The following is a 19,292-nucleotide window of genomic DNA, read 5'->3' as shown; positions in this document are numbered from 1 at the left end:
AGTTATGTTGTCTCTGGGACTCTGAACTTGCTTGTTGAATTTATCCCGTCACATCTGGTGGCATTAAAGAAATTCTATTTTAAAAGTATAACTTGCAGAAACTTAATTTCACATTCTTGCTGCAGACAATTACTATTTTCAATGCAATTCTGTTAATATTATAAGGAAGTGAGTCTTCAATGTGTAAGTGCAAAACTGCTTCATCGATCATTGTACTATATGGAGTCCATTGTTACTGTTTCAAACTCTTCTGGTCTGTGATTCTTCTACCCAGAAATACATTTATCCATCTTATTAAGTGGTTGCTATAATAACAATGAGCACTCATGACACTGAATCTAAGAGAATTGGTACTCAAATGCTTTGCTTCAATATTTATGTAACAAAGCACTTAAATAATTTAACTCTGCCTCAAAGACTGATGTTTCAATGAAGAAATAAATTCATTTTTTTATGGCTGAAAGATGAATGAAGGGAATGGCAAGAAGTTAGCCAGTATCAGTTCGGGAGATTGTTGTCCTAGACATCTTTTCGATATATCACTGTTTTCCTGTTCTACTGATATCAGGGCTTAATAGGTTCCATTATCTGTGAAGGAATGAAGAAGAGAGAGTGAGCTTCACTGGCTTGTATGAAGTACTGAAAACTTGAAGTATTTCTTTTCCATCACAGAACCAGATTAGTTGGTTTACAAATTAAAACGAGTTGTAGTTTGGAAGAGTCAGTGAGGAAGACAAGTAAAAGGATTTCCTTGCCTACATAAAAGGGTGTCACAGTAATCTATCTCATCCGAATGGTGTCTACAACCTCTGGAGACTGGAACACAGATGTTAATTTAACCTTTCTAATTGTTTAGTCTGGATGATGAATGTGATAAATTTACCACAACTTTTATGTCCTCTCCCAACAAACCAATTGCATTTTTATAAAGTGAAGCTGTTCACAAGACTTCAAATCAATGCCTTGATTAGCGTTGAATTTCAGAAGTTATTGATTTGCTAATTGTTGCAGGAATTCAGAAAATACAAAAAATATCCTGTTTTATATTCTTTCCTCTGTTAGTGACAGCACCCCTGAGGATTTGTGCCAGTAATTCCTGCCAAAGCTAAGCTACCCAAATTAGTTACCAATTTACAAAAAATATCCACACTCACCTATTGCATTTGCAGCTCTCAATGATGAGCCCTTTTGTTAGGGTGACAGCAGTGCCTGGCAGACTTAAAGGACACTGCATGAATTGGGTCGGGTGCCTGAGAAAGTGGGCAGCGCATAGAATAAGCTTTGCATGTGAAACAACAAAATACCCAAGTTGCTGTCAAGTAGCTTCAACAATTTCAAGATGACTACATAAGTATTAAAACTATTTTTAATTAAAAATAAAATTAAAAATAATATGCAAGTGCCTAAAACAATTAAAAATCTTTAACTCAGTTCAGACTATTGTGAATTGTTTGTCACATTGCTGCCTTTCCTCATTCTTCACCTTTCAACTGAATGGAATAATTTTTCAGCATGTTCAGTGGGTAGATACCCTGTTAATACTTTGTACATTCCTTCCTTTAAACTAACTCAAAGGAAGACACGAGTGTCAGAAATGTTTGTTGAGCTACAGGTTTACTTTTAAACAAGGCATGTGTGTATCATGTGCTAACGTGGTGACATATGCAATTAATGTATTTTCACATTTCACCTGTAAATTATTATTTAAATTAACAAGAATGCTTAATCATTGAATATATACAAAATTACTGAAATATTACTTAAATATTAAATACACAACATAACCCAATGTTGGTGCTGGAACTGAATGCCTTCAAAGCCTCAAGACCTGTTCACCTAATTTGGGAGTCTTCTGTTTATGCAGTGTAAGTGTCAAAGATGTCATTTACAGTTAACAGACCAGAATACAAGGATACAACCAACAATTGCAAGTTTTTAGCAGAGGCTAAAGTGTGAGTGATTTCAATTAAACTGCACAATGTGTGGTATGCTGTGAGAATTATCACAACTGTGATAGCTCAGTGAAAATGATTATGATGAATTACAGTCCCTCTCTCATGACTCACCCTCTCCTCTTTTATATTGGTTATGTTCCATTTCTACACTCAGTCCTGATGTGGGGTCTCAACCTGAAGCAGCAACAGTTTCTTTCCACCTGCAGATTCAGCTCAATTTACCCTGAATCCTGCTGCAGACTCCAGCATCTGCTGTCTCCTGTGACTTCATTAGATGTGGGAATTAGTATCCAGTACAAACAAACAAAGAGATAAATAGAAAACAACGGAATTATTTTTTCCCTGCTAATTAAGTCTGCACCCATGCCACCACAACCCACTTCCCCTTCTCTGGCCCTCCTTCTCTGCCACCTGTCCTACACCCCTCCACTGTTGCTATTGCCAACATCCTTTATTCCTGCTAGATTTACAAATTCGCTCTCTGTTCCACATTGACTAATACAGTACTTTGCAAAAGCCTTAGGCACCATAGCTATATATATGTGCCTAAGACTTTTGCACAGTACTGTACTTATGAATGAATATTTATAAATATGAAATTTCTGTAACCAATCATATCTATTTACAATATGTGGTCATGGACAAACTGCAATAGATAATTTAGAAAAAAATGATCATTAAATTTTGTCTGGACTTACCATGCTAATATATCAAATCTTTTAGTTATGGATAGTTTTATGCTTCATTTATCGGGAAGTAAAAACCAAACCATGATTATTGACTTTCTGTGTGTTGTCAGCATTTTTTCATGGGATATCCAGTGTATGTCATCCTCTGCAATTCAGAGGATAATTCGTCCATTGTATCTGAATCCCTGTGAGTGGTGCCTGTAAACTAAGAAGGAAATGCAGTCAATGTTCCCAACTATGGGTTGTAATACTCTGGAGGATATCAGATGGTCATTTTCACTTTCTGTTTTCCTGACAGTCTAAATGGCTTATGCTTCCATAGTGTCAATTGTTATTGGCTGTCCAACAGAGATCAACAGTCTCTGCTATTAAATTAGATGCCAGTTCCACCAGTGTACTACTGGTTGATTTAGTATAACTGCTCATCTTATAGCGTGGAAGGTAAGACTGTGCATATCAATATGACATTTAAATTAATTAATCATTTTGGAATCTCTCATTTTATGCACACACATCTGTTTAATTGTGAAGTTGGTTTCAAGGTGTTCACAAAGGAAGACCACATGAATGCTTATCAGCTTATAGACATCAGATCTGATACATGCCGATTTTGGATCCCATCCTGATTTGACGTTACTACTATTTACTATTTGTCATCTCACGTTTGAAGGTGGTATTAGATTGCTTGGAACTGGGATTCTCTGCTTTCTGGCACCAAAAGGAGCCAAAAAAATTCTCATCTAAAGCCAAAGCGAGTTGCATGGAAGTATCCTTGATTATTTCCTTTAAACAACAGAAGATAAGTCTGGGGTATAGTTGAGAATATGCAGGAAATATCAAATATTGTTAAAACATTAAAAAATACTTCTATCTTAACTATAAAATTCATAAGTGGCTCTAGTGCAGGGGTTTCCAACCTGGAGTCCATGGACCCTGTGGCTTAAAAAGGTTGGGAACCCTTTATTCTAGAGAAATACCTATGACAATTTGTCTGATATTTGACATTCAAGGCCCTGGAAATACTGTTTTCAATCAAGTTTTTACAACTTTATTTAATTTGTATTTCCTAAACTATTATTTGTTAAGATCTTGATAAATTTATGTTCAACTATGGACAATTATTTATGTTGTTAACCAATGGTGTTTATAATTGACCTATAACTTTTCGATACACAGATGTAGGCTCAGTTGAAGGTCTGGCATATCATAAAGCATTGGATACCCTTTACTGGACAAGTTCAACAACATCGACTATCACAAGACATACAATTGACCAAAGCAGATTTGGAGCTTTTGACCGAGAAATCATTGTTGAAATGTCTCCTGATGACCATCCTCACGTACTTGCATTGGATGAGTGCCACAAGTAAGAAGGTCATTTTTTTATCGTACATTAGATTCAATATATTTGCTATTTTGATACTGTATGTCACTGTTTTCTGGCAATCTAAATAGCCTACAATTTTGATTGTCAAATTTCATTTCTTGGCATGTGGGGATTGTAGTCTGTGCTTCTTTCAGCATTTGTGGATAAGAACACAAGTAATAAACTTTCTGCCAATATATAAGATGGTTAATGTTGGTTCCCAAGGTATTAATGTGGCTGGATTAAATCATAAAAGTAGGTTATAATTCAGCTTTTTATGATTCCAAGTACTCAAGTCACCTTCCATATGTGCAAAAGTCTACTTCATCTCCAGATGAAAGAATTTCAGACACTAATAATCTGAAATCTCAACAGAAATTTCAAAAACTCTGAACTTAGAACAAAGGGTCTTCAATTTGAAAGATTAATTCTGTTTCTCTTGCTGGACTTGTTGTCTGATGTGTCCCTTGCTGTCTTGAATTACATGTCTGTACTTTTAGTTTCTTGTAGACAAGTGAATGAAGAACTTCAAGATATGAGTGGATCTTACTTAAGAAATACAAATATCTCTGTTCTACTCTACAGCCATCTCTACAATCTTTATTTTTGCACTGCTGATTGAAACCCTTTATTGAAAGAAACATTAGATTTTTGGCACTGTCATTTCTGTAGAATATATACACAATGTCTTGGTTGGACAGTTGATTTCTTCCTGTTGACACATTTATAATCTAACATATGCTTTGGAAAATCACAAAGCAATAATTCATTTATAATGAACTCAATTAGAAGGATTTCTAGAGCAGTACATTCCTTCAAAGTAAGTCAAATCGGTGTTGATTTTCAGCATGGTGGGTACCCATTCAAGGGAAACTACGGCCACTTTTGCTCTTAGATGCAGTACATTCATAACCATAACAGGATATGCATAACCTTTTAAGGAAAACATACCATGATAGCATAATAAACCCTTTGGGCATGTACAGCAACCAGTGGGCTATGAAGTTTTTCGAGCACCTGAATTGGTTAATTGTTGTTCAACGAGAATCATTATTACTTAGAGTTCCTTAGTAATGGTGGTCTCTTGGTGCTTTCTGTATAAACTTAAGTTTAGTTTGATAGGCTTGGGAATTTCATGTAGCTTGTATTATTTAAACAGATGTCCAGTTAGTGCTAGTTGCGGATCCTAGTTTTGAGAATGATTCATCTTACAGTGTCACTCAACCGAGCCACCAATGTACTGTTGGATTTCTTATGAATAAACTTTGGTTGTTGTCTCTACATTGGAGTCTGTCTTTCCTCAGCACTTGGGTTCCAGCATTGCCAGCACGCATCATGATAGATAGTTTGCAGAAGCAAATCAGATAACGAAGAAATGATAATAAGAAACAAGATGTTTCTTATGTTTAAGAATATTTTAGGGTTGCTTGTTTTGCATGTTCTATTAAAATACAGCTAACATGAGAAATGTATTCAAACATCTAATAGGAGCCTCTGGAGGGAAGAACAGATGCTAGGTATAATGGTTTATCAAAGCAACATTGTTTGTATGGCTCCCTACAAAATGGATTTAAAAGAACTAATTGAGATTTCTATCTTATTAGGTTTATTTCTCTGTGATAATCACAGTAACATATTGCTTCATCACTTCTAATTCTTTCCGGCTTTCTGCAGAGGTTAATCACTCAGACACTGGAAATTGGTTCAATAACTTTACCCTCATCAGAAATTGCAATTCAAGTTCAAATTTTGTTTATAGCTTAGTTGATTGTTTTGAATACAGTCCAGCCATATGCAGTAGAATTATATCACCTCTCTGATGGCTAGGTCTTAAATTAAATGAATTCCTTATGGGTAATGTTTATACAGTATAAATCCTTTATTGAATTTAATGGTAATTTTCACTGTTATACACAACGCTTATCAATGTTGAAACCATAGCAACACACACAAAATGCTAGAGCAACTCAGCAGGTTGGACAGCATCTATGGAATAAGGTACAGTTGATGTTTCAGGTTGAAATCCTTTGGCAGGACTGGAGGAAAAAAGCTGAGGAGTAGGTTTGAAAGGTGGTGGTGGTGGGGGTTGGGTGGAATGCCAGGTGATAGTTGAAACTTGGAGGGGGAGGGAAGCAAAGAGTTGGAAAGTTGATTGGTGAAAGAGACAGAAGGCCATGGAAGAAAGAAAAATGTATTGGGGGGGGGAGGGAGGAGCACCAGAGGGAAATAATGGGTGGGTAAGGAGATAACATAAGAGAGGGACAAGGGAATGGGAAATGGTGAAGGAGAAAGGGGTGGGGGAGGCATCACTAGAAGTTTGAGAAATTGATGTTCATGCCATAAGGTTGGAGGCTAGACAAATGGAATAGAAGGTGTTGTTCCTCCAACCTAGGTGTGACCTTATCCCAACAGTGGAGGAGTCCATGGATGGGACATAGCAGAATGGGAATGGGAAATGGAATTAAAATGGGTGGCTACTGGAAGATTCTGCTTGTTCTGGCGGACAGAGTGTAGATTGGGCAAAGCAGTCTGCTAATCTACGTTAGTTCTCACCGATATACAAGAGGTCACACCAGAAGCACCAAACACTGATCTCCCTCCTGGCACTTATCCTTGCAAACAGAGCAAGTACTACATCTGCCCCTACACATCCTCCCTCACTACCATTCAAGGTCCAAAACAGTCTTTTCAGGTGAGCCATCACTTCAACTGTGAGTCTGTTGTGGTCATGTACCGTGTTGCTTGTATATTGCTGAGACTGCCAGGATAAGGCATGAACATCGATTTCTTAAACTTCCAGTAATGCCTCCCCCTCACCTCCTCACCCTTTCCCATCCCCTTGTCCATCTCTCATGTTATCTCCTTGTCGGCCCATCGCCTCCCAATGGTAGTCCTCCCCTCCCTTTTCTTTTCTTCCTTGACCTTCTGTTTCTTTCACCAATCAACTTCCTAGCTATTTTCTTCAAAGATTCCCCTCCAAGTTTCACCTATCAACTGGTGTTTCTCTCTGCCCTCCCTACACCTTTCAAATAAACGCCTCAGATTTTTTTCTCCAGCTCTGCCGAAGGGTTTTGGCCTGAAATGTCAACTGTAGTTTTTTTCCATAGATGCTGCCTGGTCTGCTGAGTTCCTTCAGCATTTTGTGTGTGTTGCTCGGATTTCTAGCATCTGCAGATTTTCTCCTGTTTATGAATGTTGAAACCATGGAAAAAGGATGGGCTATTTTTATATGGTGTTTAATAAACAAGTTTTACAGAAAACCATTGTTAAATATCTTTAATATTGTGCCAGTGCATAAAAAATATTAAATGTTTCTCTTCCTATTTTGTCATCCTTCCCTTGATTGTTGTAATGGTTGTCTGTTGTGTCCAATGACGACAGGAAACCTGTACGTAGGTTTTTTTTAAGTGGACAAACCATTGCAGTGGGGAAGTCCTACTCTCTTGACCTTAGAAGTCTGGGTTTAGTGGTACAAACAAGCATCACAAACTAGGGTCTTCCTTGGTTGCAGTGAATGACTGTGACTGCTTCTGTGCCTTGTCTTGCCTTTTTCTCTGCATGGAGTGTTGCAGTACTGCCTTCTTGGCCATTGGATCCCACTGTAGCTCTCATTTGCCCAGTGCACCGGAACTGACTTTGCAGGCATGCTCATATCTCACCGGAGCATGAAGCCTCTGCCTACCCTTGATTGGTAGATGCTTTAATGTTTAAGCAGAACTAAATCCTGGTCTCGTATCACAATCCTTCATAACTGCAAAGAGAAGTACACTTCCAAAAGCAACACTTGCATGTTCCCAGCAGGCTGCCAGTGACCTTGTAGACACCAACTTATCAATAAAAAAGACCTAATTTTTAAAATCAAAATTAATATGGTATTCCAGTGGTTAATTTGATACATTTGACTGTCCCTCGCTTGATACCATTAACTAAATATCCATTTTCTTGGATTTAAAAAAATAATTTTTGTAGCCTTTAGAGTGCAGCAGAGAGTGAAAATCATCTACTAAACTGACAGTTGGATTTACACATTCCAAGTATTTTTTTTCTCCTGATTATCTTAACACCTCTTTTATGCAAAGATTCAGGCGAGGATCTCAATCTTAAATAATATGAAAAACTTGAATTAAACTACTTTATATAACCCAGGCCCTTCTCAAATTCTATCCAACTAATGAAAAATGTTGGAGGCATAATGATTTCTGTAACGTTTTTTAAAAAAAGGAAAATGCATATACAACATCCCACCAAAAAAAATGAGCTTAGATAACTTGTCTCAGTGATGTTAAGATATAAACTTTGTCCAGAACATAGGGAGAATTCTTTGCTTCATAATATTATTGAGACTTTAAGAAAGTGACACTGTGGACTGTGGTGCAGTGCAACAACACTAGTGTGATGGCATAGCATTTAATATTGCTTCCTCTCAACTCCAGGGATGATGGGTTCAATCCTAATATTGGGTGCCATCTATCTGGTGGGTTTTGATTATCTCTGTAATTTTACGAGTTCCTATGATTGGTTTCCTCCCATATCACAAACTAGGTTGTAAGTTATCCCTTTGTGTAGGTAAGTGGTAAAAGAACTGAAGGGAATTAGAATAATAGAATTGTAATAGCAAGGAAGGATGCTATTCAGTCTTTCATATTCGTACCAACCTACTTTTAAAACAACTCTCTATTTCCACCATATGACCCTTTCCTATAACTTTAAAATATTTCCAACACCATATACTTTTCCAAATGTCTCTTGAAGACTACCACAAAACCAGCCTCCACCACACCTACAGGCAGTGCATTCCAAAAACAAATCACATGGTTTAAAAAAAATGGTTTTCCTTCTGTCAGTTCTCCTATTTCATGTCTTTGGCACCCCAGTCATCATCCCATCCATCAATGGATGTAGACCTATTGCCAATTTTGCCCATGTCCCACATCATTTTATAAACTTTCATCAGATATCAAAATGTAACCTCAGACTAAACAGTTTCAATTCCATCATCTTCATTCATTCATTTGTTATGTGACTTGTTTTATGATTATGGTCTTTCCATGACCATGATTGTTCTTGGCAAGTTTTCCTAGAAAAATAGTTTGACATTGCCTTCTTGGGGACACTGTCTTTAAAAGATCAGTAACCCCAGGCATCGTCAAAACTCTTCAGAGATTGTCTGCCTGGTGTTTGTGTTCACATAACCAGGGTTTGTGATGTGCACCAGCTGCTCGTATAACCTGCTCCCACGGCTTCACGAAACCCTGACTGAGGGGTTACACAAGTGCTACACCTTGCCCGAGGGTGACCTGCAGGCTAGTGGAGGGAAGAAGTGCCTTACAACTCCTTTAGTAGAGACTAATCTCCACCCTGCCACCCAATCATCTTCATTACTTCCTCCAAAATCTAAACCAACTTTGTAAAACCTGACTTATCCCGTACAAATCTATATTGACTATCCCTGATAAGTCAATACTTCTCTTGATGTGAGTAAATCCTATCCCTAGGAAACATCTCATATTGACCTATTTAATCTGATATGTTGAAAATTATATTTTACAACATAAAGATACTTCAGTCTTATCAGTTAATCAGGAAAACAAAAAAAAAGTGATCTTCAAAAGTGACTTACTCCTTTTATGATGAAAATTGAAAATGCTGGAAATGTTCAGCAGACGAGGCAGCAACTGCAGAAAGAAAAAAAACAATATATCCTTCTAGCCAAAAGATCTTTTTTTTTGCTTTGGATTTGTTGTTGGTGATATACATGTCTAACAAAATGAAGGCAGGTGGAGAGTGAGAACACATACAAACAAACATAAAAGTTGCAAAATATTGAATTGTGGACATGTGAGCAGATTAGGCTATGTTCATGGAGAAAACAAAACTGACAGAGCTGGAGGAAGAGAATTCTGAATTTGAATTCAGAAGAAATTTCTGAATCAGAAAGCTGCAACACACCCAGATGGACAATGTGTTGCTGCATGTCAAATAAATGTTCAGCCTCAACACTGCAAAAGGCTACAGACAGATAGTCAAAGTGACAGTTAGGTGGAGAAGTAAGTAGCATGCATCATAAAGTTTGGGTTCTTACTTCTTGGCTAACTACAGAGGCTCCAAAAAACCCAATCTATCTTTGGTTTCCTCAAAATATGGGGAACTGCATTCTGAACATGAATAATGTAAACTAGATTGGAAAAAGTGCATGAATTGCATTGGCATTTTTAGGTTCTTGAATTGTGGGAAGGAAAGATAAAATGACAAGTGTTGTATTCGGCATTTGAAAGGGAAAGGGCTTAAGCGGGGCATGGATGCATGGGCTAGGGGGCTGATGAAAAGATAAGAATACTGGCAATACTCAACGAGCCTCACCTGTGAAAAGAGAAGCAGAGATGGTGTGTTAAAAAGTATGATGAAGGCTCTTTGAAGTGAAATTTAAAATTAGTTCCTCTTTCTGCAGAGCTGCCTGTCCTGCTAAGTGTTTGCAGCATTTTCTATTCTTTATTTTCAGATTACCAGCATTTGTCATGTTTTCATCTTCAGGGAAAGAAGCATTTTTTGCAATCATGAAAGAATCATAATTGCCAATTGCTGTTGCTTCACATAATGTTAGGTGACAACAGTTTTCAAACAAGGAGAGATTGAACTGTTTTCAAACAAGTATGGAGTGACCATTTTCAGTTATTACTATTATCCCGTCCAGTATCATCCAAATATTCTATATTGGCAGCCATATTTGAGAATTCTGATTAAATCTCCTTCGATAGACCGATGCAAAGGCTTTTACAAGATCAGAAAGGGTGACAAATAATAGTTGATGTTATTCCCTGTGCTTTTGTTAAAGTTAATATAGGTAAATATCATTTGCTGGAGCAGGAAACAGGGAGATTCCTTCGTAGTTACTGCAATTGTAGTAACTGTAGACAATACTATTAATGGCTCCATCTGTCTAAGTAGACAATGGATGTGCCCGGTCTTCCGTGCCACAGACCTGGGCGATGAATATAGAGATCCTGGGCTGCCCAGACATCAAGATCCCCCTCTTGGTCTTGCGGATGTGGTCCAAAGGAATGCGAAGCAGTACATTTGGCATCAGCTTGGCTGCAGGAGCTGCCAGGAGGTGACGTGATACGTCATCCAACCACCTTAGGGGCTCCACTCCGGATTTGTGTAGGGTTTACTCCTTAGCCTTCTCTTCTCCCAAAGATATCCACAAGGCAGCGGGATCCATAACCCTGAACAGGGGCCTGTACCGGGTACTGTCAGCCGGAGTCAGCTGGGCCCGGGACTCATGTCATCACGCCCTGTCACTGTGACATATGGAGCCACTCCCAAATCTGTAGTAACTATATATCTACATACTGTATGTAGATACTATATAAAACAGCACTTTATCAGTTGTGAGAATATCTTACAGAATCATTATTATTGATTGTATATTACCAACAAACCATCTTGCAGTAAAATGTGGGAAATTGATTTTAGCTGATAAAATATTTGTTTACCTTTGTAATGAATGTTCTTGAAATTACAGATTAATTATTATACAACATTTCCCAATACATATATTTTTAAATTGTGAAATCCTTTCGTAAGGTTTGACCTGATAATTTGTTTTTTTTTAACTTTTGCAGTTTGATGTTCTGGACAAACTGGAACGAACAGCAGCCCAGTATAATGAAAGCAACCCTCTCCGGAGGAAATGTTCAAGTCATCGTCAGCACTGACATTTTCACACCAAATGGACTTACGATTGATTATAAGGCAGAGAAACTGTATTTCTCTGATGGTTCTGTCGGAAGAATTGAAAGGTGTGAATATGATGGAACGCATAGATACGTAAGTTACAAATTTTGAATTTTATAACAAAGAATTAAAGTCACATCACATTTCATCAATATGCCATTCTGAAAGAGAGTTCTCATGCATGGCCTTGCTATAGCAAACCCTCACCATTCAACAAATCAACTATTCCAATGCTAGATTGTTTCTTGCTTGAAATCAGGCAGTTAACATTAGTAGAATAACTTACCCATGGACTTTACTTACTTCTGCACTGAGAGTAAGGACACCCACGTGAAGATATTTGTCTGCAATTTAAACAGTAGCCTAACTTGGGAAACTACATTGGCTTCTTCATATGACACAAGAGCAGAATTAGGCTGTTCAGCCCATCGCGTTTACTTTGTAAAGAGAGTAGAAAGAAGTTTCAGAGCCAGTGAAAGTCCTCAGAAGTATACATTTTGTTAAATTTCAATCTGGAGTCTGGAAAAACAGGCCTATGGACCTATTTTTGGGAATGCTAATCCCCCATTTTGTTGAATTTAGAGGAATGAGAGTTGCTCTCAGTGATACATTTAAACTGCTCTATCTTTTCACTATGGTTCCCCTTTCCTTTGACCCCAAGTCTTTACCAGCCAATGCTCCTCAAGTTGTCTCCTGATCCTTAGCTCTAACTAGCAGACATTGTGTAAAGTTCAGCAGTTAAAACCACTCCCATTACATTTAGTGGTGCATTGTGCTCATATTGGCTCCTGCATGCTTGAATTCTGCCCCACATTATAACTGATGTTTCAGAGATAGGACAAACATTCTGAGCGTAACGGAAGATTGTTAAATAACTCAGTGCTTGTTATTTTCATCAGAATATTGGTATTTATGGATTAATTTGACAAAGGTGTTTGGAACTTAAATGGATGAATGTAAACAAAAACATTGTGATTGAGGACAAGAAATAAAATTAAATATAAAACACAATAAACTGTAGAAACATTATTACCTTATAATTAATAATTTAAGCTTTTGGTTAATACAGGTATTTAAACAAAGATCAAACATGTAGTTATAAATAAGAAACTATATTTAGCTATTAGGTAGTCACTTGACAGTAGGACATATCATGTAAAAGCAAAAGCATTGAGACAACAGGCAAAGACACATATTTAGGCCAAAGCCAGCATGGTTTCCTGAAAGGAAAGTCCTGCCTGACTAACTTACTGCAATTTTTTGAGGAAATTACAAGCAGGGTAGACTAAGGAAATGCAGTGGATGTGGTGTACTTGGATTTTCAGAAGGCCTTTGATACGTGTCACGCATGAGGTCGCTTGGCAAGATAAGAGCCCATGGAATTACAGGGAAGTTTCTAGCATGGGTGGAGCATTGGTTGATCGGCAGAAAGCATAAAGTGGGAATAAAGGGATCCTATTCTGGCTGTCTGCCGGTTACTACTGGAGTTCCACCAGGGTCGGTGTTGGGACCATTGCTTTTTACTATGTATGTCAATGATTTGGACTATGGGATTAAAGGATTTGTGGCTAAGTTTGCCGATGATGCAAAGATAGTTGGAGGAGTGGGTAGTGTTGAGGAAACAGAGAGCCTGCAGACAGATAGTTTAGGGGAATGAAGTGACAAATGAAATACAATGTCAGAAAGTGTATGGTCATGTACTTTGGTGGAAGAATTAAATGGGCAGACTATTATTTAGATGGAGAGAGAATTCAAAACGCTGAGATGCAAAGGGACTTTGGAGTCCATGTGTAGGATACCCTATAGGTTAACCTCCAGTTTGAGTTGGTGGTGAAGAAGGCAAATGCAATGTTGGCATTCATTTCTAGGAGTATAGAATGTAAGAGGGGGGATGTGATATTGAAGCTCTATAAGGCACTCGTGAGACCACACTTGGAGTATTGTGTGCAGTTTTGGGCTCCTTATTTTAGAAAGGATATACTGACATTGGAGAGAGTTCAGAGAAGATTCATGGGAATGATTCCAGGAATGACAGGGTTACCGTATGCGGAACATCTGGCAGCTCTTGGGCTGTATTCCTTGGAGTTCAGGACAATGAGAGGGGATCTCAAAGAAACACTTCAAATGCCTAAACAGATTAGATAAGACAACATTATTTCTCATAGTAAGGGAGTCTTCAGAATTGAAGAACGTCCATTTAGAACAGAGATTTGGAGAAATCAATTGATACAGAGGGTGGTAAATCTGTGGAATTTGTTGCCACGAGTGGCTGAGGAGGCTAAGCCATTAGGTGTATTTAAAGCAGAGATAGATAGGTTGTGTATTAGCCAGGGTATCAAAGGGTATGGGGAGAAGGCAGGGGAGTGGGAATGACTGGAAAAATTGGATCAGCCCATGATTGAATGGTGGAGCAGACTTGACGGACTGAATGGCCTGCTTCTGCTCCTATATCTTATGGTCTTATCTTATTTCTGGGATAGGGCATTGTATAGCGATATGAACTCATGTTATAAAATCATTATTATAAATAGAAATAAATGCCACAATGGCACCATATAGCAAAGAGAAGGTTCAAATGATATAACAGCTTTGTTCTTTTAAAATTATGCCCTGTAAAATTTTGGCCAGATTCTGTAACGTATTAAAATATTCTCACTTTAAAGAGTAAGTCATTTATGACTTGAACTCAAACATGATTAATTATGATTAAGATTGAAAGATCATTTGATTGTGTTTTTAGCATTTGACAATGCTGAGCAGTGTGTTTTTATTGTATATATCCAGTAGCCCTCTTCAGGTAGTGATGAAACTGGTCATCAGAACTATACAACAAATTATAGAATCTGATGAAGCAGTATTAAAGGAAATATGTTGTCTACTAATGGAAACAATATACATTTAAGTTGAAATGGTGCATGAGTTAGAGGGAAAAAGCTTTTATCAATATACTGTCCTTAAACTATGGATAAAAATCTTAAAGAAATAGATACTAATGCATAAACCATAAGAAATGGAAGTGAGATTAGAACATATTGTCGTTCTAGCTGGCTTCCTATTCAATGAGATCACAGCTGTTCTGATCTTGGCCTTAACTCCATTTTTCTGCCTGGTCTTCATATGCCTTAATTGCCCCATAGTCAAAAAATGTATCATCACTACATTGAACTAGATGAATTGATTGAGAATTACCATTTTCTGAGGATTCTCAAAACCGAGGACTCTTTAAGAGGAAAAATTCCTCCAAAGTTCTGTCTTTGGATGATGTAAGAATGGCTTTGTTGCAAAGTTTGAAGACAATTTAAAGACAGATGGAGGGGCAGGTAGTTTTGAGGAAATAGGCTATAGAAGGACTTAGACAGATTAGGAGAATGGGCAAATAAGTGGCAGGTAGAATACAGTGTCAGGAAGTGTAGAGTCATGCACTTTGGCAGAAGAAATATAAAGGTTGACTATTTTCTAAATGGAGAGAGAATACAAAAATCTGAAGTGCAAATGGACTTTGGAGTCCTTGTGCAGGATTCCTTAAAGGTTAATTCGCAGGTTGAGTCAGTGGTGAGGAAGGCAAATGCAATGTTAGCATTCATTTCAAGAGGATTAAAATAAAAAACTAATGTTGAGAATTTATAAAGCACTGGTGAGGTCTAACTTGGAGTAATATGAGCAGGCTTGGGCCCTATCTTGGAAAGGATGTGCTGAAACCGGAGATAGTTCAAAAATGATTCTGGGATTAAACAGCTTGTCAGATAAAGAGTGTCTGATGTCTCTGGAACTCGGAGAATAAGTGCTATTGAAGCTGTGCCGGAGGGGATGGTGGTCGGCTCGGAGGTTCGATGGACTCAGAGTCCACTGCGGTCAGATGGCTTTTGTTGTGTGCTGCGTCTGCGAGGCTGAGTCCGGTGGCGCTGTGGAAGTCCATAGCGGGGGGTATTCCCTTCTGCCGCCAGCGTGGGATGACGAGTCTGTCGGGACCCTGGGGACTTGTGGAAACTGTGTGGAGATTTATTTTGAACTTATAGTCCTTTAACATCTTTGGACTATTTTTACTGTGCCTGTGGTCTGTTTTTTATCAATTATGCTATTATTTGTACTGTTGTAACTATGTGGTTTTGTGCAGGTCTTGTAGCTTTTGTTTTAGGTCTTGTTTATCTGGTGGATTTGGAGCTCCTTTCCAGGGAATGCGCTGGATGGTAGCACAATATTAATACACAGCAGCCTCTCCTGACTCTGGATTGGGGATTGCCAAATGTTATGTGGATTTTCCAGTGTAGTCTGTTTTGTCATGTGCTTTTGTGATATCATTCTGGAGAAACATTGTCTCATGTTTTAACTGCATTACACTTGTGGTTTCTAAATGACAATAAACTGAATCTGAATCTGAATCTGATGTAATTGAAACCCATTGGATGGTGAAGAGCCTTGATAGAGTGGATGTGGAGAGGATGTTTCCTATGGTGGGAGTGACTAAGACCAGAGGTCATAGGCTCAGAATAGAGGGGCATCCTTTTAGAACAGAGAAGAGGAGAGATTTCTTGAGCCAGAAAGTAGTGAATCTGGAATTTGTTGCTGTAGAAGCCAATTCATTATGTATTTTCAAGACAAAGGTTGATAGATTCTTGATTGTTCAGGGCATGAAGAGATATGGGGAGAAGGCAGGAAGTTAGGGCTGAGAGGGAAACTGGATCAGCTATGATGAAATATTGGAGCAGACTGATTGGGACAATTGGCCTAATTCTGCTGCTATACCTTATGGTCTTATAGTCTAAAGTAGTTGACTGTTCATCCTGAGATTGTGTTATTCCCAGTTCCGGATTTGCCCACCAAAGGAAATATCCTCACAGAATCTATCATTTCACATTGTGTTAAGTGTCTCTTTGGGATCTCCGTTTATTCTTCTAAGTTACAGAGAATGTTGGTTTAACTTGCTTTTTCTTCATGGAACAATTCATTTACTCCAATAATCAAGCTTTGCTACACCATTTCAAAGCCAACTTTATAATTCCTGTCCTATACAGGTCCACAATCCCTTATCCGAAATCCCTGGGGCCAGTTGCATTTTGGAATTCAGAATTCTTCCAATTTCTGAATCCCTTCTTATTGGTCATGGGACCCCCTGCAGATACCAAAAAACACATATGTTCAAGTCCCTTATTTAACCTGTCTCAGTGTGGGTGGACTTTAGGACCTGTTGGAGCTCCAGACCTATGCACATCCCCCCATATACTTTAAATCATCTCTAAATTAATTATAATACTTACTACAATGTTAATGCTATGTAAATAGTTGTTACACTGTATTGTTCAGGGAATAATGACAAGAAAAATATTTTATTTCCAACAAAAACATTCAATAAAACATAAAAGTATACAGCTTCAAATGAACCGAATCAAACACATCGTAAATGACTTATTGAAATAAATGTAGAATGTCACTGTCACTGTCAAACTTCAGTAACTTGTCTTTCTGTTTCCTAAGTCATATACAGTGGTAGTTCCGATACCATATTCTTCAGTAAGACACCACACAGACACACCACGATCAAGCTTCTGCAATAACTCCACTTTCTGCGTTACTGATAATGATAAGTGCTTCCTTCTCTTTTTCTCGTTGCTACCCATAGGGGTATCGACAGCTGTTTTTGACATTTTCACAGGGAAATTAAACACAAAGTCAACAGTGAACACAAAATATCAGCAAACAGCAAATGCACATGTAACCAGTAGGAGCACTGAGCCACAACTGACGTCTGGCGACCTCTGCTGGTGCTGCCACGTCACACCTGAGTGACGTCAGCTGTTGGCAAAAAAAAACTTCAGTTTTCGGAGCTTTTTGGATTTCAGAATTTTGGATAAAGGATTGTGGACCTGTAATACTCATAATGTGTATTGTAAAATAGGCATTCTCAATAACCAAAGGATGGAAAACTGATCTACAGTATGTGTTAAGGTGTGATTGAGTCTACTGGCGTATTAGGTAATGAATCCTGAAATAAAAGTATGCCATAATTTCCTGCTGGAATACCTAAATGTGGCCTTTCGTGACTTGAACACATGATACAGATTGCAGCAACAAGTAGAAACAGTTACAGCCATTTTGGTACCATTTTAGTGCTGAAGAGTCTAGTATTGCACATAGATGATTAGTTGAAGTGTAAAAGAGGAGATGCAGGTATTATTCCAAATGTCATTTCACCAAAATCCTTTACAGCAAGTATTTCCTCCTCTTAAAGTCCATTTTTAATGTAATGGAGGCCAACATTCCATGTGCCTTCTTGTTAACTTGCTGCAACCAGATATAACAATGGAAAAGCATGAATTGAAAAAAAGCTAGATTGCAATGTTTTGGTTCAGTGCAATTCATTATTTGCAATAACAGGAAGATTGTTGAATGCTTTGGCTGCAGAAAATGACATATATTCTTTCTGGACTGTTTAGTCCCTGATAATTTGACACTTCAGCTATTGTTTCCTGGTTGAATATAACAAGACATATCAAGCAAAAGGAAACTCATTTGGCATTTTAGCATTGCTATTTCTATCCACTCACTGTTACCCTTAACCTTTTACCAGTCAATAGATGGTAGTTGTTAAAATTTTCTATTGCTTTTGGCAGTTCATCAAACTCCGAGTGCCCAGAGCACAGAGTATATTTCAGATCACTACATTAGCCCTAGTTTTCTAATGTCTACATTATTTTAATACATTACAAGTTATTGTAAATTATTATTCAGCAATGATTAAGACTACAGAATGTGATGATTAAGAGATTAGTCATTGATAGTAATTCATTAATCATTGTTTGGTGCCCAAAGAGTAATTGAACTCAGTTCCATGAAATGCATCTTTACTACTAACTCATTAAAATTTGCCATTTCAAGTTCATTTTAAGGTCTTAGAATAAATGCCTGATGAGGACAAATTAGGGATTTGGTCATTACACATTACAGATTACTACATAATAAGTTAAGCTTTGAAACATATGGCAATAGGAAATTTTAAGGCATAACATTAGAATTTGTATTATTAAAAATATTTTTGTAAATTTCATTAGTAATTTAATCACTTAGAGTACAATTAAGCTGAAAATGTTCAATTGCCAAGATACATAGAACCATCTTTCAGTACAATGATGAATATACCTCACTGGGATTTATTTCTATACAACTCTAGTTGGAATCTATTAAACAAAAGAAATGCTGGTGGAGTGAGGTGGAGAGGTAAGGGAGGAGACTCATGAGGAATCATAATAAAAGAGGCAATTTAATCAGTTGTTTCATTGTTGTAAATTTTATTGGACTTGTTTGTTTGCACTAAACTAGCAATACAATAGCTATGATGTGTTGACTTCCACTTCTTCAACCTAAAGTCCATAGACTTCAATGGAATTAAGTTTTTGCGAAAGAGTGCAACATACAACCACTCTTATAGTATCTGTGGGCGAACCTCTGTTTAATGCATTCTAAAATAATCAATATGGAAATGATGCTTGCTGGTTATTTAAGGATAAAAACATGAATGAAGCCTCTAGGCCTGTACGTGCTAGAATCTCGAAG

At 37.7% G+C, this 19,292-nt stretch overlaps 1 protein-coding gene across 1 annotated transcript in view; it reads left to right on the top strand.

Moving 5' to 3' along the window:
- LOC132394768 (low-density lipoprotein receptor-related protein 1-like) overlaps positions 1 to 19,292 on the top strand; it is a 1,611,265-nt gene that overhangs the window by 1,261,603 nt on the left and 330,370 nt on the right. Inside the window, exons 43-44 of the mRNA XM_059971176.1 lie at positions 3,821 to 4,010; positions 11,633 to 11,841. Of these exons, the coding sequence (XP_059827159.1) occupies positions 3,821 to 4,010; positions 11,633 to 11,841 (399 nt within the window). The remainder of the gene's footprint in view (positions 1 to 3,820; positions 4,011 to 11,632; positions 11,842 to 19,292) is intronic.

This window comes from Hypanus sabinus, chromosome 5, assembly GCF_030144855.1.
Source record: "Hypanus sabinus isolate sHypSab1 chromosome 5, sHypSab1.hap1, whole genome shotgun sequence".
NCBI classification, from domain to species: domain Eukaryota; kingdom Metazoa; phylum Chordata; class Chondrichthyes; order Myliobatiformes; family Dasyatidae; genus Hypanus; species Hypanus sabinus.
This window is presented reverse-complemented; position numbering and strand designations above follow the sequence as displayed.